The sequence below is a fragment of the Sciurus vulgaris genome (assembly GCF_902686455.1).
Source record: "Sciurus vulgaris genome assembly, chromosome: 7".
Classification (NCBI taxonomy): Eukaryota; Metazoa; Chordata; class Mammalia; order Rodentia; family Sciuridae; genus Sciurus; species Sciurus vulgaris.
Genome location: NC_136467.1, coordinates 9,973,197 through 9,988,384, shown reverse-complemented (window position 1 = coordinate 9,988,384; position 15,188 = coordinate 9,973,197). Strand labels below are relative to the sequence as shown.

The window sequence follows — 15,188 nt, the reverse complement described above, 5'->3', positions numbered from 1 at the left end:
AGCACGTGCCAGACCTGCAGTTACAAGGTCTACAACGACCTGGCCTGGCCTTCAAAGCACTCAGTCCAAAGGGCGGAGCAGGTGGGGCAGGGATGAGCCACATCACAAACACACCAGCTCCCTCTCCTCAAAGGCCTGCTGGTGCCCAGGTCTGAGCTCTAACTATGTCTTAAATCAGACTGAGTCTTAGGCCCCAGAACAGGACCAGACCCCACTTGCGGGGGGAGTCAGGGAGACCTGCACGTGCTACAGGGAAAGGCTGTGGCTGATGGCCCCTGCGCAGGGTCTTGGAAATGCAGAGGTGGGGTGGAGGTGGGCTCTAGCAGGGACATGGGGAGGGGGAGGGGCACGGGGGAGGCTGAGTCAGGCCTGGAGGCAGGTAGGAGGGTACGCTGGAGAAGATCCCAAGCCTGGCATTGGTCACTCAAAGCCCTGCAGAGTGTCCAGCAGGCTGTTGGGCATGTGGAAGGGGCAGGCACCCAGCCTGCCTTCACTCATTCGAGCACCCAGGTGCGCTCACAGTGCTGGTAAAGCAGAGAGGCAGGGTGACAGCTAGGTCCCAGGAGGGTGGAGGGCATGTGACAGCATTGAAGACTGAAGGCAGTGGGGTCCCTTTGTCCCTGAAGAATGGGGAACCAGGTGTGATTTTTGGCCTGTGGGTGGCATCCTCGGAGTTGGCTTCTCATTTTGTTTCTCAAGAATATTCATCTTTCACTGGGAGCACGAGAGATCGAAATAGTGAGCGGAACGATTTGCAGAGGAAAGGCCCCCAGATGGAAATCAGTGACGAGGGACAGCTCAGTGGGGACAAGCAGGGCAGTGGGAGCCATGTCATGGGAGGGGTGAGGGTGAGGAGGAGACAAAGCTGATCCTGGGGGTCTTCTCAGGGTGCCCTGGAGAATGAGGGTCACAGTGGAAGGGAGAGCTGGCACTGGGCTGGGAGAAGCCACGAGTTCTCTCTGAGGTACGTGTAAGAAAGTTGAAGCTCGCACACAGGTGAGGTGCCCCCCATCAGCCCACAACGACTGTAGGGTCCTCGGTAGCCCCCTGCCTGCAAAGTGGAAGGAAAGAAAAGATAATGCCTAAGAATGTCCCAGCTGCTTAGGAGACACTGCCAGTTGGGCGGGGAGCCACATGTACCTGCTTGTACATGATGACATCTGCTCCCAGACTCCCCAGGTTCTCAGGAAGAAGCCTCAGGAACTCAAGCAAGGAGAGTCAGGGGGCCTGGGCATTCTCCAGGAAGACTCCAGGAGGGGAACTCTGCCATCCACCATCATGGCAGTGTAACAGGGCATTATCGTCCCACTAAAGGGATTGTGGTCACTTTTAATCGTGACTTACTGTCCAGCTCTCCCCAAATGAAAGGATCTTCTGTGGTTGATAAATCAGATGGTAATTGATCCTGCGTCTGTGGAAGCTTTCCACAGAAAGCCTTTTGATCCCTAATTCGCATTCGTTGGACAGTTCCCCATCTGAAGGGCACCATGGCCCAATGGGCATTGTCTGTTTTAATGGAATTTAATGGCAGGCTCAGAGTTGGCCCAAGTGCAACAGAAAACAGGACACCACATGGCACCTTCACTGGCCTGTCCATCCTGATAGCTCTTGACATTCAGAGGGATCCCAGAAAATAGGAAGAACAGGTATCCTCAGCTCTGCTTACTGCCGCACCTGGGCACCTGGGCACCCAGGTACCTGAGCTGGCGAATTGATTGATGTCCCCAGGGAACACTCCACAGCACCAAAGCCACAGCCTGGTTCTCCTAACTCCAGTCCTGTTCCCCTCCAGGAATGAGATGCTCCTTGGCACCACAACCAGTCAGATTGGGGGAGTTTCATGGAGAATAAACATCAGATTGTATCTCATAAGATCCCAAAGAGGGGGAGGTTGTTTGGTTTTGAAAATCACCCCAGGGATCCATGAGTGTATTCTGATTGTAAAAGGTTTCTAAGACCAGAAATCTAAGAGTGAAAAATGCTTCATTCTTTGGCAGAAATCTTGGTCAGTTTCTGTGTGTCCTTCCAGAGTATCCACGGAGCTGGACACACAAGTACATTCATATACCTGTATATGGCCAGGGGATTGTTGGTACCTCAAAAGGGTACCCTTTGCCTTGTTCTATAATTTGATTAATTATTTCCTGGAGATATTTCTGCATCAATACATAAATCTACCTCATTCTTTTTTGCACAGTTCTATAAAATTTCAAGTGCACATAATGACAGTGTATTCATCTATGAATGGAGTTCGATTTCTTAATTTTTTTAACAGTTCAAAATATGAGACAGTGAGTTTTCTTGTATGTGACTCTTTGTGCACAGTGTTGTCATTTATCAGGGACTGACAATGAGATGTGGAATCTCTGAGTTGAGAGTTAAGCACGTTTTAAATGTTGGTAGACCTGCCAAACGGTCCTCTAAAGGGATTGCACCCACTATCACCCCTCATCCCTACAGCCTCACCAACACTTGGTGTCAGTCTTGTTTTTGCCAATTTGATGGAGAGAGAAATATCTCATGGTTCTAATTTCTACATTCTATATGATAATCATGTTGCACGTCTTTCTGTGACTATTGGTTTTCTCTCTCTCATCACAAGGTGGCAATTCATGCCCTGGCACCTAGATTTTGCCTTTCAACTTTACCCCCAAATTTATTTCCCTTATTTCTGTCTAATCTTTATACACTGTTTATGTCAGACACAGTAATCAGTCGATGGTGTGATTTTGTCCCTGTGGTGGGAGTCGAAATTCTTTATCTATCCCAAGAGTTTAGTGACATGTCCCAAGACTGCTTTCCATTCTCTTCCAGTCGTTTGAGAACTTTTCGACCTCAGGGTTCTTTACACTGTTAAAAATTGAGGACCCCAAGGAGCTTTTGTTGGCGCATATTGTGCGTGCATGTGTGTGCCTGTTGGTTATTTATTGTGTTTGAAAATAAAATGGAGGAAATTTCAAAGCACTGTAGTCCCCAGTGCATTGTGGGCCAGGGCACCTCCCGCGGGCAGCCCTGGAGGAACCTGGCACTGCAGGAGCCGGGAGGGAAACTGGCAAATGCTGTTTGGGGATTGAAGGGAATGTGGCTTTGACCTGGAGGGACACTGAACACTTCCTGGGGACTCTGAGGGTCCGTGGGCCACACTTTGAGAACCACAGTCTGTCCCTCCACCACTGATTTGAAATGCACCTTTGCCCCCTGCCCCTGAGCCTATGTCCGGTCCCCATCCTGTCCTTTGCCACCCTGATGTTAGCACCTCGTTTTGTTGACTGGAGGTCCCCTGTCTGCGGTCACCCAGCAGACGCGGACAGCATGCTGAACCTGAGTGTCCCAAAGTGCTAATGCTGATGTCGGCCCTGCCCGGAGGCCCCCAGAGACCCTGCCATCAGGACCCTTCTCATTATTTTTGAGAAGGCACGAAAACAGGCGACGATTCTTCTTCAGAATTTCTCACCTGTTTCTGTGACTGTTGTCATCTAGTTAAAGTTTAGAGTCTGTTTGTCAAATTCCATCTTCAAAACTCCAGTTGGGATTTTGACTGGGATGCCAGTGACTTCTTACACTACTTCCAGCGACCTCTTATGTGACACTCTGGACCTCCGCACGCCATCATTGCCCCATGTCCACGCACGCAGGAGAAGAGGATTTGAGAGAAAGGCGGTGGTCAAATGACCCTCAGGCCTGTCATTCACACACATCGCCACAGTCCCTGCCCCAGACAGTGTCAGGCATGCAGGTGACAGTGCACAGCTGTTTTCCTGCCCTGTCAGGGGTCAGTTAACAAACGAGGGAAGCATGCCAAACCTGAATATCTAAGAGTTTGGCACTGGTGTGGACTCTCCCAGGGGACTGCAGAGCCCCCGTTGCCATCTGCTCGGCCACCGGAGCGCTTCCTACTAGCAGCATGACTATTTCATCCTGGCTGTTAGGAAAAAATAAACGATCGCAAGCAACATGCTCTCTTCTGTTTTAAACACCAGAACACTTTGTGTCCAGCTTCCTCCCAAGTCAGAGAACTTGGGGCAGAAGGACAAGCAGGAGAACCCAGGGCCACACACCTAAGGCACACAGAGGAACACCCGCTACCACCGGGCAACCCCAGGACCTTAACAGCCAAGTGCCAAAAAGGAGAGGCCGGTGACCAAACCCTGGACGTTGGCACTCCCCACCATTCTGGAATCTAAGAAAATCTGGTAAATAAAAAACACACAACACTTACACACTTTTCAAAGGATTGTCTGAATTTGACACTTGGTGAAAGTACCGTCCCCACCCTGATTGGGGCAATGTGTGGAGAAGACAGGTGACAACATGTCCATGCCAGGATGGCTTTAAGGCCACAGGACCAAGGACCAAAGCTCAGTATCACTGGCTGACTCCAACTTGCCACCGTGAGTGCCAAGGCCCACTAAGTCACAGGCGCTGTGTGACACTGCCACGGCCTGGAGCCTTGGGACGGGTCCTTCTACTCTAGAATCTGCAGAGCAGGTTCCGTTCCGTTCTGCCCTGAACGGCCCTGAGGAGCAGCATGACCCCTCTGGGCCTCTGCTTCCTACCTGAACAAGGGAGAGCTTTGAATAAATAGGGACCTCTTACCTCCAAGATGGCACGTACCTGTGGCGGGCTCCAGGGCAGCTTTAAACCTCTGAAAATTATAAGAAAATCTGTGTTTATGTGCATTTTTTTCTAAGAGTAAGGCAGGAACCCAAAGTTACAGGTACGTGGCTCCCTGATGTCTCCCCTCGTAATTGATCCTCCGGGTCCTGCGGCTTCCCAGATGCTCTTCTCGCAGCATTTCCATGTCCATCCGTGGCTTCTCCCTGTCTGACTTACCTTCTCAAGCAGAGAAACCCTGTTCCCTCAGGGGAGAGAGCTGGTCCTTCCCACCCTCACTGTCCCCTGTTCAGGGCTCGGTGCTCAGCAGGCACTTCTGGGATTCTGAGGACTCACGGAGGGACATCTGCAGGTCAGCTCTTGTTCAAGGTCACTGTCAAGACCATAAACATCTAGTGAAGTGGGCAGCTGTTGGGTTAGGGGCTGTGGGGAGTTGGTCGGCACGGAGGGGCTCACCGTCTTAGTGAGGGCTGCAGGGGCTGCAGGGGTGACTGCTCTAGTTCAAAACCCTTCTCTGCAGCCAACCAATTGGTTATTTCCTCTCGTTTCTCTTTTTTGCAAGATCAGTGAATGGATTTTGATACGCGTAAGATGATTTCCATTTCTTGATCTTGTGATACTGTAGATATTTTCAGTATCCGGCTGGTGGGTCAGTGAGACAAGTTGTTTGGGTATCTGTGCCTCAGGTGGGAGTGGATGTGAGGGGAATGGACTCCTTCAGCTGGCACAGCTCCTTGAATCCCTCTCAAGGAATGTCCGCATCTCCCTCGGCAGGGGGCGGATCAGCAAGCACAGAAGGAACCAGCCCTGGGCGCCCCGCCTCACTGGCAGGGCTCCCCTCCAGCATTCGACTCCCAGCTCTGCTGATTCCTAAGCACAGCTCTCCCCTGCTTCCTGCCTCGGGTTCCCTCTCAGTTGCTGGGAATGGCCTTCCCCTGGGATTGCTCTGAGGGTGGTGAGTGAGTCCATGTGAAGTCTCTGGAACAGCGCCTGACATGTGGCCAGCAATGCCAGCCATTGTTCTGAGTGACAGCGACAATTTCTCAAGACACCCGGACTGAGGGGCTGTCAGCTGGGGACGGGGCAGCAGAAGTGAGTGGCTTCCTTGTGTCCTCCCTTGGATTCATTTTGACACAGGGGCAGCCTAACAGCAGCACTGCCTTCTGTTATTGATGGAATATTCCTGAAGCACACAAGATAGGAATACAGAAAGCTGCATTTTTTTTGCTGTTGCTGTAACCCTTTGAGAGTCCCCAGCCACTGGTCCCACTGCCTGCTAAGGGGGCAGTGATTGTAGATGGCTCACAAAGAGAACAGCAGCCAGGAGCCCCTCTGGCTGCCGTGACTCGCCCACTGGTACGTGCTGGTTTCTGTGGGGTTCATACGTATGAACGTTACATCTACCTGGATTGGCAACTTTTGGTGACACACAAGTATTTCTGAGATTGAGATTCAGCGCTCTGCATGCTATTCAGTACACAAACCCTTGGGTTGGGTTCTTAATTCTCTCCCTTTACCTTTGATCACCTCTTGTTCTTGGCCTCACACATCACCTCCTGTTTCGTCTCCCTCCGGTCTTCTCCTTCCATCTGAGACTCAGACTCATTACCGGTATCATTGCCTCTTGCATCGCCCAGTTTCCCTGACTTGGTCTCCCCTCTGGTTACTTCGTCCTTTTCCCTGGATTCCCCCTCTGCTTCCCAGCCAGTGTGGGGTGTGAATTCCACCTGGTTGCCTCTCCCCTCTTGGATGGAGCATCTCTGAGCCCTGGAAAGCTTTGGAGAACAAGGTCACCAGTGAACCATGTTCCACCATCTGTGTGTCCCAAGTATACACCAGGCTCCCAGCATAGCCATTTGCCCACTGAGTTAGCCCTGGGAGGAGCAGAGGGGTCACCCAGCCCAGAGGCAGCCCTGGGGAGGGGATGCTTCCCTGCACCTCTCTTATCGCCTCCGGGTCCTCAGACCATCTTCTCTGAGTGCCCGCCCTCTCCCCACTGGCTCTGCAGTGCTGACAGCCCAGAGCGGGAAGCCCATTCGGTCCTCCCATTCCAAGCTCAGCCCTGTGTGCCGGACAATGGCATCTGCTGATCATGCTCTGACAGATTGTGACCCTGCACTGGGTGATGTATTCAGTGCTCCAAACATGAATTATCTCTGACCTGCAAAAATCGATGGTGACGCATCAGCATGATCTCTACAGCTTGCATCCTTGGAGGCACGAGGAAAGTGCGAGGGCTTCCTTCCCCAGCCTAAAATTCATTGCCAGTCAATGCAAGATGTATATTTAACCCCCAGACCAGCCCCGAGATGAATGGGGTCTTTCCTGAGAAACATCTGTATCTTGTAAATGGAATTTTATAAACACTTGTAGGACAAGAAAATTCTCTCGTCCTTACCAATCGCCACACTATGTGGCTTGATCTCATCTGTTGAAGAATGCCAAGCTGTTTCTCCTACAGCTGACACAGCCCGGCTGTCCTGAGGAGGAAGGCACCACTCCCAGCAGCTGGACACAGTCTTTTACGTCAGGGACAGACTGAGAGACGGGGAAGAGGCCCCTCAGAAGAGCACCCCCACCCCAGGGCCATTCTGAGAAACGCCCCTGCCGGTTCAGAGGCTCAGATCCTTCTCCCCCAAATCTATGAACCAAAAATGGATGACCCGCCAAAGCAGAAACCTCTGACCGCAGCAGTCCTAGGGGGAGACACCTGCTGGCTGCCATCCTCAGCCTCGGGAAGGCAAGCAGAGTCCCAGCTGAGGGATGTCCAGTGTTTAGTCCTCCATCAAAGGCCTGCGCCACGGCCAGAGCAGCGCGCGTCTGGGTGCATCAGTCTTTGACTCCAGCAGGAGTCACAGGAGAAGGTCAAGGTCCAGTAGGGAGGACAGCCAGGGGACACTGCTGTAAAGTAGTGAGCGGAGTGCAGGGAGCCTGCCAGAGCCACAGGGGCCCCTCTGGACTGGGGGCAGGGGGTACAGGAGAATGTGACAGGGCTCCTGTCTGGAAGGGGGTCTCCCTCTGGTTGGAGAGGAGACGGATGTGGAGGGAGAACACTCCCCACTCGCGGCCAGGCAAGGAAGCAGCCTGAGGAGCCGGTCCGGCTCCCCAACCCGCCTCCCCCTGGCGTGAGAGCCCCTCGCTCCGTGTGCTCCTTGACTGGCGCCACCGTGCTGGAGGCCGTGGTGTGCTTCTTCTCCGTCTGGTCCATCGTGGGGCTCTCGGGTTTCCACACGTACTTGATCAGCTCCAACCAGACAACAAACGAGGACGTAAGTTCCTGGCTGCAGGGGACACGGGCGTTGGGCCGTGCTGGGCAGTGGAGGAGGGAAGGGAAGGAAGAGGTCAGGGCCCGCTGCTCCCACGCATCGCACTCCAGGTGTGAGCCCTGGGAACCAAGGACACACCTGGGAAGCATTTCCAGATGTTGTCCTGCATGTCTCTGTTGGGCAGCTTTGCATTCTCCCATCCTTTTCTGACCACGTCGGTTGGATACTAAGACTGGCCGAATGGCATCCAGTTCTGGCCCTGAGGAGAAGGTTCTCTCTATTCCTCTTACATAGTCTTGGAAGCAACTCATTACCCTTCCCCTAATACAGACCACAGCAGCCTGACATCTTGAGTCTCCTTGTCATGTTAAATATCTGCTTAGTATTTCAGGGAGAGTGCCCTGACCCTGAATTTAACTTTTTACCTGGGATCATCTATCTGCCTACATTTACAGGCCAAAAGGAAGAACAAAATCAGGAGTCATAATGATGGATATGTTTTAATAAAATGGTCCTCGTGGCTCTTAATACTTAGATTTTGACAGAAGTCTCTATCCATACATGAATCAAATGTCTCAGAATAAGTCAGGCTACCTTAAGCAAAAACTTGAGAAAAAATTGGTGGTGATAAAATACGTGAGGTAGAAGACTACTAAAACAACTAATTACGTAACTATGAACATTAGAATCTGCCAGACACTTTAGCAGGACTGTGAGGCTGAATTCTTATGTCTAAATTGGAGTTTGGGGACCACATTAGCTTTTCCCGCATCCATTCATTTAATTGCCATTAGAATAGTAAATATGCATATGAAAAAATCTCCACTGGCTTGCAGGAGAGGACCCTTTAGTTCCATGTGGTGTGACTAGAGATGGTTGTCCCCCAAAAATGTAACTCTCCCCCAGTCTAAGCTGCTGCTTGGGGGATGTTTCCAAGTTCGTAGTAAATACCCATTTTCCTTTGGAAAAGCACTTTGGTTTCTCCTAGTGAAGACACGGATAAAAACTATTTGCATTCCTCCTGGGACCCCATGATCAGGTTGCCTGAACTTCGGCATTGGCTTGAAGGATAGTGTATGCTATTGATTTTCCTTGTCTTTCAGATTAAAGGATCTTGGTCAAATAAAAGAGGTAAAGAAAATTACAATCCCTACAGCTACGGAAATATCTTTACAAATTGCTGTGTTGCCCTGTGTGGGCCCATCTCTCCAAGGTAAGATTCAGAAACAGCGGTGCTCTTCACAGACATTGGAAGAGCAAATTGTTGAGCAGCGTTAGCCTGGGCCTTCCCAGGCAAAGACCTGGCCCCTACCTAGTGGAGCTGGCCACACCCACCAATGACCGAGGGCTCAGCCCTCCCCTTTGTGTCACGTAGACACAACCTTAATGAAATACAGATCTGGCTTCCTTTAGTCACACTTCACATCTGTTTTGGTCTTCAGCTAAATGTGTGTCAGATTTGGGGAATTTGAGCAGAATTTGAGCAGATTTGAGGAAGATTCCCTAAAGCTCAAGATAGGAAAATGGAAGTCTCTGGCAAACAGGGAGCAAATATAGGAAGCAGTTAGAAAACTGTAGACACTAGTGCTAAAGGCTGAGTTGTAAAGGATATAATGCTAAAATAGTTCAGGACGGAGATACGGAGATCCATGTGGCCCGGAGAGTTGAGATTGCAGGATATTAACAATGCCAATATCAATCATGGCAGTAGCTGGCACTTATAGGATTCCTGTTCAGTCTTGCCGTAACTGCATTACAGGTAAGAGTTTTTTTTTTAAAGCTCACTCTGTATCTATGAGGGAGGTACCATTATCTCTCACTTTGTAGATGAGGAAATTCAGGGACAGAATTTAAATCATATGGCCAAGATCACAGCTAGTAAGTGCCACCTAGTCAAGCCACCTGCCAACAGAAACACTGTGTGTCCCCAGGGCCAGAGGTCCTCTGGATCAGAACTGTTCAGGGTTGAAGTACAGCCAGGATTTGGGCATTTGTGAGTTGTGCCCCAGGAGATAATTCCCTACCAGTCAACCGACTGCTCATCAACAAGAAATGGACAAAACAGAGAAACCACAAAGGCCACTGGATTGTCTCCAAGTCAGTCCCCTGAGCACCTAGACCTCACGGAGTGAGCTCTGGGGACCCACACTTCATGTTTGTGTCAGCCTAGGTGAACTCTGAATAGGGAAGTAAAAGGAATGCAAAGAAGAAAAGGAAAGAAAGCAGGCACGGGGTACGTCCATGCCGCTCTCCAGCCGTTCTGGGCCACGGCTGGTCAGAGTCATCACGGTGCCATCGGGTCACTAGGAATGGACCTTTTTGTATCTTTGGCCTGGGAAGTTGGGAGCCCAGTATACCTCTCTCCTTAACTGGGCCTCCACTGACCCCAGAGCAGCTCCTCAGAGGCTTCCTGGGGGAGGGAGGCAGCAGGGCCTCTGGGACGGGTTTGGCCTGCTTGCTGGGTACTTGCCCCTAGTGAAGACAGCTCCAGATCCATCTAGACCTCCTTCTTGGGTCTCCTTAGGTCAGCCGGTCTCTCAGGAAGTCCTTGAGCCATTTCAGTTTGTTCCTCATGAAGGGATGTTGGAAGAGCAAACCGAGCATCTTTTCCCTTGTCTGAAATACACATTTGAGTCCAGGAAAGGAACTGAAAACTCACTCTGTCCAAATCTCTTCTCTAGTTCCTGAATCCTGGATTTGTACATGGTACTACTCCTCTACATAAATCAAATTGTGTCACAACAAAAATGATTTCTTTCACAACTGGATTAAATGTGCTATTTTGGTTGGGTTGGGCCATATTCTTTTCAAAACCCAAGTTCTTTGGGTGGGCCATATCTCCAGGATGGCTCTGGCTCCCCGCTTCGAACTGCTTGAATTACTTATTAAAAGGTAAACTAAGGCATATTAAATCAAATTATTTGGGCAGGTAGAGATTGGTGAATCAGGTAGCTCCAGCCTACCTGTGATTTGGGGCTGCATGGAAAGGGCATGGGGCTTTATTTAGGGTGAGAGGAGTCAAGGCCAAGGCAACATGAGATTAGTTGAGGTGGATCACTCCAGTGGAAAGTCACTGGTCCTCTCCTGGGAGTTCCTTTGAGAGCCTCCAATTGCAGCTCCCCTTAGACCAGGAAGTCTCTCAGGAAGCCCTTGAAAGCTATTCTCTCACCTTTTGGAGGCTGAAGCCAAGGTGCAGCAGGGCTGTGCTCCCTCTGAGACTCTGGGCAGGGCGCTTCCTTGCCTCTGCCTGCTCCTAGTAGCAGCAGGCCTTCCTTGACAAGAGGTTACAGCCTCCATTCTCTGCCTCTGTGACACATGGCCTCCTCCCTGTGTGTCTCCATTCCTCCCAACAACATTCCTTCCCTGTTGTCTTCTCCTTTTTGTGAGGACACTGGTCACTTGGATTAAGAGTCACCCAATTAAGTATGAACTCAAAGTAGATATATCTGCAAAGGCCTTGTTTCCAAAAAAGGTCATCCTCACAGACACCAGGGTTGGGTTCCAACATAGCTTTTTGTGTGATTCGACCCAGGACATTCCCCTTCCCACCAACTCCAGTGGGCAGTGGAGCAGGAGGGCACAAAGGGTAGGGGGAAAAGCTTGACCTGACATACAGATGGCAAAGCACAGAGTGCACAAGGCCCTGCCATCACTCTGGTCCCATGCAAAAGACTGGCATATGGCAGGTGGTGGGGACACGTTTGCTGAATGAGTGTGACAAGAAGACATGGAGTTAGGTCTGCAGAGAGAAACTGGGGACAGATTGTGGCAGGAGGAGGTGAGACCAACTAGGAGTATCTCATGGTGGGAGGGGCAAAAGGGGGATGTGGGGTCTCCTGCAGGTGGAAGGTGACAAGCAACCAGTGACAGGTCTTTTAAAGGTAGAAGGGAGCCCAGCTCACACCTTCAAGCCCTGTTGCTGGCCTCTTGGGGCTTTCTTCTCTCTCTCTTGCAGCCTGATCGACAGAAGAGGGTACATCCAGCCCGACACTCCACAGCCAGCAGCGCCCTCCAATGGGATCACCATGTACGGGGCCATGCAGTCACAGAGCGACATGGTAGGGACCGTCTGCACTGGGGGTCACTGCTCCCTCCAAAGGCTTCTTTTCTGCTTACATGTTCTCTAACCAAGTAACAAACCAGGTGCCTAGCCCTGGCGGAGGGGCAGCCAGGACACCCCTGTGACTGATGGGCTTACAGGAGAGAAAGGAAATGGCAAACTAGGGCAACACCCAGGGACCGTGGCCACTGAGCCTGGCTCGCGGGTAGGGGAAGCACACACACAAGATCTCTTTGTCAAACAGCATGTAGCACACTGATGGGAAGCCCTTCTGCAGAACCAGGGGATCCTTGTGGGTTGGGATTCACTGTCCCACCAGGGCCTGGCTGGCTGGATACTCTCCCTGGTCTGGTGCTGTCCATGGGCCCTGCACCCCACTGCTAAGTGTGCAGGGATGATCTGCCCCTTCTCCTTCTCCTTCCTTCAGCCAGAACCTGAGACCAGCACCTTAGCACAAATGACCAGACCAGGTCTCCTTCATTCACAGCAAAACCTGCCTGAGACCCCTGCAAAGCGCCACGCACAGTGTGGGCTCACCATGGCAGGAAGCTTGAAGCAACTGCAGGTGGGGGTGGGCAGGAGTCTCCTGTGGACACAGGCAATACCAGCACAGCCAGGTTCCAGCGCTTGGTGCCCTAAATTCCTTGGGTGTCTAAAGGCAGTGGCCTCCCTTAATTTCCTTCAAGAAGCTTCTTCCTTCTGCCAAGAAGCCCGTCCTTTGTCTACAGCCTGCAAGGCTGCTTGCTCTTTGTAGGGCTGAATCACCCCCAGTTTGCATGCTGTGCAGATCAAAAAGCTGAATTTAAGGGTCCACAGGGAATGGGGGTTCCCGGGAGCACCTGGCTTCTGTGTGTGGAGAGCTCGAGGTGAAGGTCGGCACCCCCCAGGCTGTCTCTGTGAGTGAGCTGAGGAGAGCATTGCATTCCTGGTCATCCTGGTGGCTCAGAAGGTCCCTGGCTTATCTGTGGCTAATGCTGGCCTCTCATCCAGGCTGCTTTGCTTCGCTGGTAATGGGTCTCCTTTAAATCGAGTATGTGTTTGTCACAGTCCCTGCCACTTCCTTCTGCGAGCAATCAGGAAGCCGCTTGTTTCGTCCACACAAGTGACCCAAAGGTCACGCCCCTTATTCTTCAGAGAAGGAAAATGAGCAGAGAGAATAAGAGTCAGGCTCACAAGAAAGGAGATTGCATTTATCGAGCACTGACTATGTTCAAGGCGCTCGATGATCCGATCTCATTTAATCCTAAACCAACAATGGGAAATTGTCACCCACACTTTTTGTCAAGTTGGGAGAGCTTGTCACCTACCTGACAGCACATAGTCCCTGGTTTGTGGATCCAGAGCCCATCCGAGGACTCTGAGGTCCACCTCCACTTCATACTCGGCCTTCAAGTGCACAGCCTTAAAGACAAGCACACCCGGGCTCGGGAGCCTTCCTCGGTCATTTGCAGGTGTGCAAGCAATGTCTTGTAGGGACGGTCACCAGAACTCTGACCACGGTATACACTGATCAGTGTATCAGGCTCCTGGGGTGTGCTAAGGACCAGCCTGGGGACTAGGGCTACAAGATTTATAGGGCACGACTCCCTCAGCTTCAAGGGCCAACAGCCAGGTGAATGGACAGGCGAAGGGAACATCAGGGACCTTCATTAGAACAGACCACTGACGGCGACAGGCATTATGGACCCCAGCGGACTTAGGTAGCCTCACCCGGAACTCCCCCGGCACTGATCCCGCCAATGCTATACGTCTTCTCCAGAGTTGAAAAATAAGCACAGGCTATCTTGAAGGTGCTGCTGTCACCAGCAAGCCCCTTGAGGTCAAGAGGGGATGGGTCCCCATTAATGCTACGAACATTTAGGGAGCCCCTGCTGCATGCCTCTCAGTTAGGGCAGCCGTGACAAGGGAAATGTGGAGGTGGCTTCTCTCCACCTGGTTCGTCAGATTCACCTCTGGATCCATTCAGCTGTGCTGCGGCTCGGTTAGGGGCACACCACGACGAGCAGGGCGTGGGCGTGGCAGAAGTGGTTAGGACGTCATGGCCCGTTCCTGGGGCACAGCCACCTCCCAAGCAACCAGCAACCCGGAAGGCACAGGCCCAGGTGCCAGAGCCCTGGGTGAGGACCCACAGAGGCGAAGAAGCTTGTAACAGAGAAACAGTTTCCTATTGCTGGCTCCACTCAGTGTCAGCTCACTTCACGACACCTGCTCATCTCGGTGCTGGGCACCCTGTCAGGAAGCAGGGGGACCCAGAACCCAGACTCCTCACCCTCCAGTTCTCGGCCACATCTGGAGACAAGAACAGGTGTGAGCAGTTAGGGAGGGAGCCAGGTGTGGCATCTGCATGCCACTAAGCTCCAGGCTGATCAGGCAACACAGACAGAGCTCTGGACCTGACGTGGAGACTCCAGTGCTGACCAAGGGACCAGTGGTGGCATGCGTCACCATGGAAACTGCATGTGGACCTGTGGTCCTGGGTCACCTGCCCAGACCTCAGACCTCATGTCCCTGTGCCCCGCACACCTGGTACGTGTGCCCAGCATACCACCTCCCAACATCTGCACACGCGAAGGGGCGGAACTTCATCACCTCTGTGTTCAGGTCTGAAAGCCCATGGTGTGAAGAAGCAAGCAAGGAAGGCCCATGCGGGAGCCACAGCCCTGGTGACATCTGTGCCCCGTGAGCTCAGACACACAGCTTCTCACATGTGACGTCAGGACCTAGTCCTCCTGTGAAGCCCTTGGACTCCAAGGTGAGCCCTCCCTCGGGGATTGCTGCCATCGACCTTCTCCCCGGCAGAGATGAGACTTTCAGAAATCTGAAACTTCAGAGGTGAGACCCTGTGAGCATGGCTCCAGGTTTGTAATGTGCAGAACTGTGAATCAACCCCAAGCCAGGACTTCCAGCCGGTGACAAAAGCTGGATACAGATGTCTCTTCCACCGGGTGAGTGCTCTGGAGTCAGCCACCCTCAACTCTCAGTTGTCTTCCTCGGCCTTTTCTTGGAGAAGAAAAGGGGATGGGGACTCCTTGCCAGAGACAGGGCTACCGTTGCTCTCTAGATGAGTGACCTTGATGGTTGCTTGACTTCACTCTGCCTCAGTGTTTTCACCCACAAAATGGGAACATTGGTGTCCTTACCTGGTGCAAGCACTAAGCACCTTGCCTCGCACAAGGTATGTACCATGAAGGGTTAGCTATGACATCATCATCGTTACCATCATCGTCGTCACCTCCCTGATGTCCTTG

General features: G+C 52.0%; 1 protein-coding gene across 2 annotated transcripts in view; it reads left to right on the top strand.

The window, feature by feature from the left end:
- ZDHHC14 (zDHHC palmitoyltransferase 14) overlaps positions 1-15,188 on the top strand; it is a 272,603-nt gene that overhangs the window by 240,783 nt on the left and 16,632 nt on the right. For both annotated transcript variants that reach the window (XM_079146777.1, XM_079146778.1), the window contains exons 6-8: positions 7,781-7,883; positions 8,984-9,093; positions 11,836-11,938. In XM_079146777.1, coding sequence (XP_079002903.1) covers positions 7,781-7,883; positions 8,984-9,093; positions 11,836-11,938 — 316 coding nt within the window. The remainder of the gene's footprint in view (positions 1-7,780; positions 7,884-8,983; positions 9,094-11,835; positions 11,939-15,188) is intronic.